Source organism: Procambarus clarkii, chromosome 7, assembly GCF_040958095.1.
Source record: "Procambarus clarkii isolate CNS0578487 chromosome 7, FALCON_Pclarkii_2.0, whole genome shotgun sequence".
In the NCBI taxonomy this organism is placed as follows: domain Eukaryota; kingdom Metazoa; phylum Arthropoda; class Malacostraca; order Decapoda; family Cambaridae; genus Procambarus; species Procambarus clarkii.
The window spans coordinates 23713790-23727689 of NC_091156.1; the positions used below are offsets into that span (position 1 = coordinate 23713790).

General features: G+C 54.4%; 1 protein-coding gene across 1 annotated transcript in view; it reads left to right on the forward strand.

Moving 5' to 3' along the window:
- Positions 1-13900, forward strand: part of LOC123761449 (high-affinity choline transporter 1-like) — a 1078813-nt gene that overhangs the window by 1037150 nt on the left and 27763 nt on the right. Inside the window, exons 13-14 of the mRNA XM_069313981.1 lie at positions 6210-6340; positions 9626-9704. Of these exons, the coding sequence (XP_069170082.1) occupies positions 6210-6340; positions 9626-9704 (210 nt within the window). The remainder of the gene's footprint in view (positions 1-6209; positions 6341-9625; positions 9705-13900) is intronic.

Below are 13900 nucleotides of genomic sequence, written 5' to 3' on the forward strand. Positions count from 1 at the left end.
AACCGTCTCCTCCCCCAGCTACCAGTATAATGAACCGTCTTCTCCCCCAGCTACCAGTATAATGAGCCGTCTCCTCCCCCCCCGCTACCAGTATAATGAGCCGTCTCCTTCCCTCAGCTACCTGTATAATGAACCGTCTCCTCCCCCCAGCTACCAGTATAATGAGCCTTCTCCTCTCCCAGCTACCAGTATAATGAGCCGTCTCCTCCCCCAGCTACCAGTATAATGAGCCGTCTCCTCCCCCAGCTACCAGTATAATGAACCGTCTCCTCCCCCAGCTACCAGTATAATGAGCCTTCTCCTCTCCCAGCTACCAGTATAATGAGCCGTCTCCTCTTCCAGCTACCAGTATAATGAACCGTCTCCTCCCCCAGCTACCAGTATAATGAACCGTCTCCTCCCCCAGCTACCAGTATAATGAGCCGTCTCCTCCCCCTGCTACCAATATAATGAACCGTCTCCTCCCCCTGCTACCAATATAATGAACCGTCTCCTCCCCCAGCTACCAGTATAATGAACCGTCTCCTCCCCCAGCTACCAATATAATGAGTCGTCTCCTCCCCCAGCTACCAGTATAATGAGCCGTCTCCTCCCCCAGCTACCAATATAATGAACCGTCTCCTCCCCCAGCTACCTGTATAATGAGCCTTCTCCTCTCCCAGCTACCAGTATAATGAGCCGTCTCCTCCCCAGCTACCAATATAATGAACCGTCTCCTCCCCCCAGCTACCTGTATAATGAGCCTTCTCCTCTCCCAGCTACCATTATAATGAGTCGTCTCCTCTCCCAGCTACCAGTATAATGAGCCTTCTCCTCTCCCAGCTACCAGTATAATGAACCGTCTCCTCCCCCAGCTACCAGTATAATGATCCGTCTCCTCCCCCAGCTACCAGTATAATGAACCGTCTCCTCCCCCAGCTACCAGTATAATGAACCGTCTCCTCCCCCAGCTACCAATATAATGAACCGTCTCCTCCCCCAGCTACCAGTATAATGAACTGTCTCCTCCCCCAGCTACCTGTATAATGAGCCTTCTCCTCTCCCAGCTACCAGTATAATGAGTCGTCTCCTCTCCCAGCTACCAGTATAATGAGCCTTCTCCTCTCCCAGCTACCAGTATAATGAGCCTTCTCCTCTCCCAGCTACCAGTAAAATGAGCCGTCTCCTCCCCCAGCTACCAGTATAATGAACCGTCTCCTCCCCCAACTACCAGTATAATGAGCCGTCTCCTCCCCCTGCTACCAATATAATGAACCGTCTCCTCCCCCTGCTACCAATATAATGAACCGTCTCCTCCCCCAGCTACCAGTATAATGTACCGTCTCCTCCCCCAGCTACCAATATAATGAACCGTCTCCTCCCCCAGCTACCAGTATAATGAACCGTCTCCTCCCCCCAGCTACCAGTATAATGAGCCTTCTCCTCCCCCAGCTACCAGTATAATGAGTCGTCTCCTCCCCCAGCTACCAGTATAATGAGCCTTCTCCTCCCCCAGCTACCAGTATAATGAGCCGTCTCCTCCCACAGCTACCAGTATAATGAGCCGTCTCCTCCCCCAGCTACCAGTATAATGAACCGTCACCTCCCCCAGCTACCTGAATAATGAGCCGTCTCCTCCCCCAGCTACCAGTATAATGAACCGTCTCCTCCCCCAGTTACCAGTATAATGAATCGTCTCCTCCCCCAGCTACCAGTATAATAAACCGTCTCCTCCCCAGCTACCAGTATAATGAACCGTCTTCTCCCCCAGCTACCAGTATAATGAGCCGTCTCCTTCCCTCAGCTACCTGTATAATGAACCGTCTCCTCCCCCCAGCTACCAGTATAATGAGCCTTCTCCTCTCCCAGCTACCAGTATAATGAGCCGTCTCCTCCCCCCGCTACCAGTATAATGAGCCGTCTCCTCCCCCAGCTACCAGTATAATGAACCGTCTCCTCCCCCAGCTACCAGTATAATGAGCCTTCTCCTCTCCCAGCTACCAGTATAATGAGCCTTCTCCTCTCCCAGCTACCAGTATAATGAACCGTCTCCTCCCCCAGCTACCAGTATAATGAACCGTCTCCTCCCCCAGCTACCAGTATAATGAGCCGTCTCCTCCCCCTGCTACCAATATAATGAACCGTCTCCTCCCCCTGCTACCAATATAATGAACCGTCTCCTCCCCCAGCTACCAGTATAATGAACCGTCTCCTCCCCCAGCTACCAATATAATGAGTCGTCTCCTCCCCCAGCTACCAGTATAATGAGCCGTCTCCTCCCCCAGCTACCAATATAATGAACCGTCTCCTCCCCCAGCTACCTGTATAATGAGCCTTCTCCTCTCCCAGCTACCAGTATAATGAGCCGTCTCCTCCCCAGCTACCAATATAATGAACCGTCTCCTCCCCCCAGCTACCTGTATAATGAGCCTTCTCCTCTCCCAGCTACCATTATAATGAGTCGTCTCCTCTCCCAGCTACCAGTATAATGAGCCTTCTCCTCTCCCAGCTACCAGTATAATGAACCGTCTCCTCCCCCAGCTACCAGTATAATGATCCGTCTCCTCCCCCAGCTACCAGTATAATGAACCGTCTCCTCCCCCAGCTACCAGTATAATGAACCGTCTCCTCCCCCAGCTACCAATATAATGAACCGTCTCCTCCCCCAGCTACCAGTATAATGAACCGTCTCCTCCCCCAGCTACCTGTATAATGAGCCTTCTCCTCTCCCAGCTACCAGTATAATGAGTCGTCTCCTCTCCCAGCTACCAGTATAATGAGCCTTCTCCTCTCCCAGCTACCAGTATAATGAGCCTTCTCCTCTCCCAGCTACCAGTATAATGAGCCGTCTCCTCCCCCAGCTACCAGTATAATGAACCGTCTCCTCCCCCAGCTACCAGTATAATGAGCCGTCTCCTCCCCCTGCTGCCAATATAATGAACCGTCTCCTCCCCCTGCTACCAATATAATGAACCGTCTCCTCCCCCAGCTACCAGTATAATGAACCGTCTCCTCCCCCAGCTACCAATATAATGAACCGTCTCCTCCCCAGCTACCAGTATAATGAACCGTCTCCTCCCCCAGCTACCAGTATAATGAGCCGTCTCCTCCCCAGCTACCAATATAATGAACCGTCTCCTCCCCCCAGCTACCTGTATAATGAGCCTTCTCCTCTCCCAGCTACCATTATAATGAGTCGTCTCCTCTCCCAGCTACCAGTATAATGAGCCTTCTCCTCTCCCAGCTACCAGTATAATGAACCGTCTCCTCCCCCAGCTACCAGTATAATGATCCGTCTCCTCCCCCAGCTGCCAGTATAATGAACCGTCTCCTCCCCCAGCTACCAGTATAATGAACCGTCTCCTCCCCCAGCTACCAATATAATGAACCGTCTCCTCCCCCAGCTACCAGTATAATGAACCGTCTCCTCCCCCAGCTACCTGTATAATGAGCCTTCTCCTCTCCCAGCTACCAGTATAATGAGTCGTCTCCTCTCCCAGCTACCAGTATAATGAGCCTTCTCCTCTCCCAGCTACCAGTATAATGAGCCTTCTCCTCTCCCAGCTACCAGTAAAATGAGCCGTCTCCTCCCCCAGCTACCAGTATAATGAACCGTCTCCTCCCCCAGCTACCAGTATAATGAGCCGTCTCCTCCCCCTGCTACCAATATAATGAACCGTCTCCTCCCCCTGCTACCAATATAATGAACCGTCTCCTCCCCCAGCTACCAGTATAATGTACCTTCTCCTCCCCCAGCTACCAATATAATGAACCGTCTCCTCCCCCAGCTACCAGTATAATGAACCGTCTCCTCCCCCCAGCTACCAGTATAATGAGCCTTCTCCTCCCCCAGCTACCAGTATAATGAGTCGTCTCCTCCCCCAGCTACCAGTATAATGAGCCTTCTCCTCCCCCAGCTACCAGTATAATGAGCCGTCTCCTCCCACAGCTACCAGTATAATGAGCCGTCTCCTCTCCCAGCTACCAGTATAATGAACCGTCACCTCCCCCAGCTACCTGAATAATGAGCCGTCTCCTCCCCCAGCTATCAGTATAATGAACCGTCTCCTCCCCCAGTTACCAGTATAATGAATCGTCTCCTCCCCCAGCTACCAGTATAATAAACCGTCTCCTCCCCAGCTACCAGTATAATGAACCGTCTTCTCCCCCAGCTACCAGTATAATGAGCTGTCTCCTCCCCCCCCGCTACCAGTATAATGAGCCGTCTCCTTCCCTCAGCTACCTGTATAATGAACCGTCTCCTCCCCCCAGCTACCAGTATAATGAGCCTTCTCCTCTCCCAGCTACCAGTATAATGAGCCGTCTCCTCCCCCCGCTACCAGTATAATGAATCGTCTCCTCCCCCAGCTACCAGTATAATAAACCGTCTCCTCCCCAGCTACCAGTATAATGAACCGTCTTCTCCCCCAGCTACCAGTATAATGAGCTGTCTCCTCCCCCCCCGCTACCAGTATAATGAGCCGTCTCCTTCCCTCAGCTACCTGTATAATGAACCGTCTCCTCCCCCCAGCTACCAGTATAATGAGCCTTCTCCTCTCCCAGCTACCAGTATAATGAGCCGTCTCCTCCCCCCGCTACCAGTATAATGAGCCGTCTCCTCCCCCAGCTACCAGTATAATGAACCGTCTCCTCCCCCAGCTACCAGTATAATGAGCCTTCTCCTCTCCCAGCTACCAGTATAATGAGCCTTCTCCTCCCCCAGCTACCAGTATAATGAACCGTCTCCTCCCCCCAGCTACCTGTATAATGAGCCTTCTCCTCCCCCTGCTACCAATATAATGAACCGTCTCCTCTCCCAGCTACCAGTATAATGAGCCTTCTCCTTTCCCAGCTACCAGTATAATGAGTCGTCTCCTCCCCCAGCTACCAGTATAATGAGCCTTCTCCTCCCCCAGCTACCAGTATAATGAGCCGTCTCCTCCCACAGCTACCAGTATAATGAGCCGTCTCCTCCCCCAGCTACCAGTATAATGAACCGTCACCTCCCCCAGCTACCTGAATAATGAGCCGTCTCCTCCCCCAGCTATCAGTATAATGAACCGTCTCCTCCCCCAGTTACCAGTATAATGAATCGTCTCCTCCCCCAGCTACCAGTATAATAAACCGTCTCCTCCCCAGCTACCAGTATAATGAACCGTCTTCTCCCCCAGCTACCAGTATAATGAGCTGTCTCCTCCCCCCCCGCTACCAGTATAATGAGCCGTCTCCTTCCCTCAGCTACCTGTATAATGAACCGTCTCCTCCCCCCAGCTACCAGTATAATGAGCCTTCTCCTCTCCCAGCTACCAGTATAATGAGCCGTCTCCTCCCCCCGCTACCAGTATAATGAGCCGTCTCCTCCCCCAGCTACCAGTATAATGAACCGTCTCCTCCCCCAGCTACCAGTATAATGAGCCTTCTCCTCTCCCAGCTACCAGTATAATGAGCCTTCTCCTCTCCCAGCTACCAGTATAATGAACCGTCTCCTCCCCCAGCTACCAGTATAATGAACCGTCTCCTCCCCCAGCTACCTGTATAATGAGCCTTCTCCTCTCCCAGCTACCATTATAATGAGTCGTCTCCTCTCCCAGCTACCAGTATAATGAGCCTTCTCCTCTCCCAGCTACCAGTATAATGAACCGTCTCCTCCCCCAGCTACCAGTATAATGATCCGTCTCCTCCCCCAGCTACCAGTATAATGAACCGTCTCCTCCCCCAGCTACCAGTATAATGAACCGTCTCCTCCCCCAGCTACCAATATAATGAACCGTCTCCTCCCCCAGCTACCAGTATAATGAACCGTCTCCTCCCCCAGCTACCTGTATAATGAGCCTTCTCCTCTCCCAGCTACCAGTATAATGAGTCGTCTCCTCTCCCAGCTACCAGTATAATGAGCCTTCTCCTCTCCCAGCTACCAGTATAATGAGCCTTCTCCTCTCCCAGCTACCAGTATAATGAGCCGTCTCCTCCCCCAGCTACCAGTATAATGAACTATCTCCTCCCCCAGCTACCAGTATAATGAGCCGTCTCCTCCCCCTGCTGCCAATATAATGAACCGTCTCCTCCCCCTGCTACCAATATAATGAACCGTCTCCTCCCCCAGCTACCAGTATAATGAACCGTCTCCTCCCCCAGCTACCAATATAATGAACCGTTTCCTCCCCAGCTACCAGTATAATGAACCGTCTCCTCCCCCAGCTACCAGTATAATGAACCGTCTCCTCCCCCAGCTACCTGTGCGGGGACCTGGTGTACGTGATGTTGTTCCCGCAGCTGACGCTGGCCGTGCACGCCCCCGACCACGTCAACACCTACGGCTCCATCGCCGGCTACTTCCTGGGGTTCACCCTCAGGATCCTGGGTGAGTCCCCCGCCCCCCCCTCTCATGCCTGTGTACACCCACACGTTCTCCAGTGTTGCTGTGTACACACACACGTTCTCCAGTGTTGCTGTGTACACCCACACGTTCTCCAGTGTTGCTGTGTACACACACACGTTCTCCAGTGTTGCTGTGTACACACACACGTTCTCCAGTGTTGCTGTGTACACACACACGTTCTCCTGTGTTGCTGTGTACACACACACGTTCTCCAGTGTTGCTGTGTACACCCACACGTTCTCCAGTGTTGCTGTGTACACACACACGTTCTCCAGTGTTGCTGTGTACACACACACGTTCTCCAGTGTTGCTGTGTACACCCACACGTTCTCCAGTGTTGCTGTGTACACCCACACGTTCTCCAGTGTTGCTGTATACACCCACACGTTCTCCAGTGTTGCTGTGTACACACACACGTTCTCCAGTGTTGCTGTGTACACACACACGTTCTCCAGTGTTGCTGTGTACACACACACGTTCTCCAGTGTTGCTGTGTACACACACACGTTCTCCAGTGTTGCTGTGTACACACACACGTTCTCCAGTGTTGCTGTGTACACACACACGTTCCCCAGTGTTGCTGTGTACACACACACGTTCTCCAGTGTTGCTGTGTACACACACACGTTCTCCAGTGTTGCTGTGTACACACACACGTTCTCCAGTGTTGCTGTGTACACACACACGTTCTCCAGTGTTGCTGTGTACACACACACGTTCTCCAGTGTTGCTGTGTACACACACGTTCTCCAGTGTTGCTGTGTACACCCACACGTTCTCCAGTGTTGCTGTGTACACACACGTTCTCAAGTGAGGGCCAGTGAGTGACCATAGTGGTGTGTGGGCCAGTGAGTGACCATAGTGGTGTGTGGGCCAGTGAGTGACCATAGTGGTGTGTGGGCCAGTGAGTGACCATAGTGGTGTGTGGGCCAGTGAGTGACCATAGTGGTGTGTGGGCCAGTGAGTGACCATAGTGGCGTGTGGGCCAGTGAGTGACCATAGTGGTGTGAGGGCCAGTGAGTGACTATAGTGGTGTGAGGGCCAGTGAGTGACCATAGTGGTGTGTGGGCCAGTGAGTGACCATAGTGGCGTGTGGGCCAGTGAGTGACCATAGTGGTGTGTGGGCCAGTGAGTGACCATAGTGGTGTGAGGGGCAGTGAGTGACCATAGTGGTGTGTGGAGCAGTGAGTGACCATAGTGGTGTGAGGGCCAGTGAGTGACCATAGTGGTGTGAGGGCCAGTGAGTGACCATAATGGTGTGAGGGCCAGTGAGTGACCATAGTGGTGTGAGGGCCAGTGAGTGGCCACAGTGGTGTGAGGGCCAGTGAGTGGCCATAGTGGTGTGAGGGCCAGTGAGTGACCATAGTGGTGTGAGGGCCAGTGAGTGACCATAGTGGTGTGAGGGCCAGTGAGTGACCATAGTGGTGTGAGGTCCAGTGAGTGACCATAGTGGTGTGTGGGCCAGTGAGTGACCATAGTGGTGTGAGGGCCAGTGAGTGACCATAGTGGTGTGAGGGCCAGTGAGTGACCATAGTGGTGTGAGGGCCAGTGAGTGACCATAGTGGTGTGTGGGCCAGTGAGTGACCATAGTGGTGTTAGGGCCAGTGAGTGACCATAGTGGTGTGAGGGCCAGTGAGTGACCATAGTGGTGTGTGGGCCAGTGAGTGACCATAGTGGTGTGAGGGCCAGTGAGTGGCCACAGTGGTGTGAGGGCCAGTGAGTGGCCATAGTGGTGTGAGGGCCAGTGAGTGACCATAGTGGTGTGAGGGCCAGTGAGTGACCATAGTGGTGTGAGGGCCAGTGAGTGACCATAGTGGTGTGAGGTCCAGTGAGTGACCATAGTGGTGTGTGGGCCAGTGAGTGACCATAGTGGTGTGAGGGCCAGTGAGTGACCATAGTGGTGTGAGGGCCAGTGAGTGACCATAGTGGTGTGAGGGCCAGTGAGTGACCATAGTGGTGTGTGGGCCAGTGAGTGACCATAGTGGTGTGTGGGCCAGTGAGTGACCATAGTGGTGTGTGGGCCAGTGAGTGACCATAGTGGTGTGAGGGCCAGTGAGTGACCATAGTGGTGTGTGGGCCAGTGAGTGACCATAGTGGTGTGAGGGCCAGTGAGTGACCATAGTGGTGTGAGGGCCAGTGAGTGATCATAGTGGTGTGTGGGCCAGTGAGTGACCATAGTGGTGTGAGGGCCAGTGAGTGACCATAGTGGTGTGTGGGCCAGTGAGTGACCATAGTGGTGTGTGGGCCAGTGAGTGACCATAGTGGTGTGTGGGCCAGTGAGTGACCATAGTGGTGTGAGGGCCAGTGAGTGACCATAGTGGTGTGTGGGCCAGTGAGTGACCATAGTGGTGTGAGGGCCAGTGAGTGACCATAGTGGTGTGTGGGCCAGTGAGTGACCATAGTGGTGTGAGGGCCAGTGAGTGACCATAGTGGTGTGAGGGCCAGTGAGTGACCATAGTGGTGTGAGGGCCAGTGAGTGGCCATAGTGGTGTGTTGTTGGTGTGGTGCATTCTGCACATCCTGCCATGCCTCCTGGTCTCATGTGGTGTTATTTCTGTGTGCAAGTTTGGGACCAGCCCCTCTACTATTTTCCACGTATAGATTATTATGTATCTCTCCCGCCTGCGCTCAAGAGAATACAGATTTAGGCCCTTTAGTCGGTCCCAATAGTTTAGATGTTTTACTGAGTGGATTCTGGCAGTAAAGGATCTCTACCCGCTCTCCAGGTCAGCAGTTTCTCCTGCTTTGAAAGGTGCTGTCATTGTGCCGCAGTACTCCACTCTAGAGAGCACTTGCATCTTGAAAAGTATCATCATCGGTACAGTATCTCTACGTAGTGTGAAAGGTTCTTGTTATCCAACCTGTCATTTTGCTTGCAGTTGTGACGGCTACTTTACTGTGTTCTTTAAAGGTAAGGTCTTCCGACATGAGTACACTCAGATCCTTTACATTGCCTTTTCGTTCTATGTTATGATTTGACTCCTCTTTGTACGACGTTTTCGCTTTTATGTTTTAATTTTTTCCGTATCGCATGAGCTGGAACTTATCTTCCTTGGAGGCTCTTCGCTACATCTGTTTGGAGGTTTCCCGTGTCCTCTATCTTGTCTACTCTCATAAAAATCCTCGTGTCATCTGCAAAGAATGATACTGTACTGTAGATTGTGTCCTTGTCTATATCTCTAGGTGTGGTGAGGGTATAGAGTAGAGGGTATTTATCAGGTGTGGAGCATGTGTGGAGAGGGAGTAATATTATGGTTTGTGTTGCAGGAGGCGAGAAAGTACTGGGACTTCCTCCAGTCATCCAGTACCCGTACTTCAGGGACGGAGTCCAGTACTTCCCCTTCAGGTAAAGTACCTAAGCAGAGTACTACTTCCAGTCTTCCCCTACAGGTCACATCCCTCAGGAAAGTACCGCTCCCAGCCCCAGTTATTCCACTCCAGGTTAAGTGTCTCACCAGGAGTACTACTCCCAGCCTCCAGTACTTTAAGGAGGGAATCGAACCCGGTACCTCACATTCAAGCTTATTTCTTCTGCCAGCTTCCAGTACTTCCTCGTCAACCAAGTCACTACACACCAAGTGCAGCACTTCCAGTACTTCCTCGTCAAGTGGCCTGGCACACCCAGCTGCCAGTACTTCCCCTTTAGGCTTATCATGTCCCACTTCTAGTACATAGAAATTAAGTTCACCACATCCCACAGGGAGCTGGTCGGCCGAGCGAACAGCACGCTGGACAATTGTGATTCTGTGGTCCAGGGATCGATCCCGGGCGCCGGCGAGAAACAATTGGCAGAGTTTCTTTCACCCTATGCCCCTGTATCTAGCAGTAAAATAGGTACCTGTGTGTTAGTCAAATGTCACGGGCTGCTTCCTGAGGGTGGAGGCCTGGTCGCGGACCGGGCCGCGGGAACACTAAAGCCCCGAAATCATCTCAAGAAGATCCCAATGTAACTACACAATAGGTTCATATACTCCACTTCCAGTAATTATTCATTAGGTTCACAGAACACACTTTATTACCTACATGTTAGATCCCCATGCTGTACTTCCAGTACTGAGTCCCCATGGTGACCCACACAGTCCCCATGGTGACCCACACACAGTCCCCATGGTGACCCACACACAGTCCCCATGGTGACCCCCACACAGTCCCCATGGTGACCCACACACAGTCCCCATGGTGACCCACACACAGTCCCCATGGTGACCCACACAGTCCCCATGGTGACCCACACACAGTCCCCATGGTGACCCACACACAGTCCCCATGGTGACCCACACACAGTCCCCATGGTGACCCACACACAGTCCCCATGGTGACCCACACACAGTCCCCATGGTGACCCACACACAGTCCCCATGGTGACCCACACACAGTCCCCATGGTGACCCACACACAGTCCCCATGGTGACCCACACACAGTCCCCATGGTGACCCACACACAGTCCCCATGGTGACCCACACAGTCCACATGGTGACCTACACACAGTCCCCATGGTGACCCACACAGTCCCCATGGTGACCCACACACAGTCCCCATGGTGACCCACACACAGTCCCCATGGTGACCCACACACAGTCCCCATGGTGACCCACACACAGTCCCCATGGTGACCCACACACAGTCCCCATGGTGACCCACACACAGTCCCCATGGTGACCCACACACAGTCCCCATGGTGACCCACACAGTCCCCATGGTGACCCACACACAGTCCCCATGGTGACCCACACACAGTCCCCATGGTGACCCACACACAGTCCCCATGGTGACCCACACACAGTCCCCATGGTGACCCACACACAGTTCCCCATGGTGACCCACACACACAGTCCCCATGGTGACCCACACACAGTCCCCATTGTGACCCACCCACAGTCCCCATGGTGACCCACACACAGTCCCCATGGTGACCCACACACAGTCCCCATGGTGACCCTACACAGTCCCCATGGTGACCCACACACAGTCCCCATGGTGACCCACACACAGTCCCCATGGTGACCCACACACAGTCCCCATGGTGACCCCCACACACAGTCCCCATGGTGACCCCCACACACAGTCCCCATGGTGACCCACACACAGTCCCCATGGTGACCCACACACAGTCCCCATGGTGACCCACACACAGTCCCCATGGTGACCCACACACAGTCCCCATGGTGACCCACACACAGTCCCCATGGTGACCCACACACAGTCCCCATGGTGACCCCACACACAGTCCCCATGGTGACCCACACACAGTCCCCATGGTGACCCCACACACAGTCCCCATGGTGACCCCACACACAGTCCCCATGGTGACCCCCACACAGTCCCCATGGTGACCCCCACACAGTCCCCATGGTGACCTCCACACACAGTCCCCATGGTGACCCACACACACAGTCCCCATGGTGACCCCCACACAGTCCCCATGGTGACCCACACACACAGTCCCCATGGTGACCCACACACACAGTCCCCATGGTGACCCCCACACACAGTCCCCATGGTGACCCACACACACAGTCCCCATGGTGACCCACACACACAGTCCCCATGGTGACCCACACACACAGTCCCCACAGTGACCCCCACACACAGTCCCCATGGTGACCCCACACACAGTCCCCATGGTGATCCCCACACAGTCCCCATGGTGACCCACACACAGTCCCCATGGTGATCCCCACACAATCCCCATGGTGACCCACACACACAGTCCCCATGGTGACCCACACACACAGTCCCCATTGTGACCCACACACACACAGTCCCCATTGTGACCCACACACACAGTCCCCATGGTGACCCCCACACACAGTCCCCATGGTGACCCCCACACACAGTCCCCATTGTGACCCACACACAGTCCCCATTGTGACCCCACACACACACAGTCCCCATTGTGACCCACAGACAGTCCCCATTGTGACCCACACACACACACAGTCCCCATAGTGACCCACACACAGTCCCATGGTGACCCCCACACACACATTCCCCATGGTGACCCCAACACAGTCCCCATGGTGACCCACAAACACACAGTCCCCATGGTGACCCACACACACACAGTCCCCATGGTGACCCACACACACACAGTCCCCATGGTGACCCCCACACAGTCCCCATGGTGACCCACACACACAGTCCCCATGGTGACCCCACACACAGTCCCCATGGTGACCCACACACAGTCCCCATGGTGACCCACACACACACAGTCCCCATGGTGACCCACACACACACAGTCCCCATGGTGACCCACAAACACACAGTTCCCCATGGTGACCCCCACACAGTCCCCATGGTGACCCCCACACACAGTCCACATGGTGACCCACACCACACACAGTCCCCATGGTGACCCACACACAGTCCCATGGTGACCCACACACACAGTCACCATGGTGACCCACACACACACAGTTCCCATGGTGACCCACACACAGTCCCCATTGTGACCCACCACACAGTCCCCATGGTAACCCACACACGTCCCCATGGTAACCCACACACAGTCCCCATGGTGACCCCCACCCAGTCCCCATTGGTTGACCCACACATGGTACCCACACACACAGTCCCATGGGACCCCCTCACACAGAGACCCATGGTGACCCCCACACAGTCCCCCATGGTGACCCACACACACAGTCCCCATGGTGACACACACACACACACAGTCCCCATGGTGCCCCACACACAGTCACCCATGGTCAGACCCAACACACACATAGGCCCCATGGGTGACCCACACAAAGTCCCCATGGTGACCTCACACACACAGTCCCCATGTTGACCCATACACACACAGTCACCCCCATGGTGACCAACACACGTCCCATGGTGACACACCACACAGTCCCCATGGTGACGCCACACACACAGTCACCATGGTGACCACACACACAGTCCCCATGGTGACCACACACACAGTCCCCATGGTGACCCACACACACAGTCCCCATGGTGACCCACACACACAGTCCCCATGGTGACCACACACACAGTCCCCATGGTGACCCACACCCCCCACACACAGTCCCCATGGTGACCCACACACAGTCCCCATGGTGACCCACACAGTCCCCATGGTGACCCCACACACAGTCCCCATGGTGACCCCACACACAGTCCCCATGGTGACCCACACACAGTCCCCATGGTGACCCACACACAGTCCCCATGGTGACCACACAGTCCCCATGGTGACCCACACACAGTCCCCATGGTGACCCACACACAGTCCCCATGGTGACCCACACACAGGCCCCATGGTGACCGACACACAGGCCCCATGGTGACCCACACACAGGCCCCATGGTGACCCACACACAGTCCCCATGGTGACACCACAGTCCCCATGGTGACCCACACACAGTCCCCATGGTGACCCACACACAGGCCCCATGGTGACCCACACACAGGCCCCATGGTGACCCCCACACAGTCCCCATGGTGACCTACACACACAGTCCCCATGGTGACCCACACACAGTCCCCATGGTGACCCACACACAGTCCCCATGGTGACCCACACACAGTCC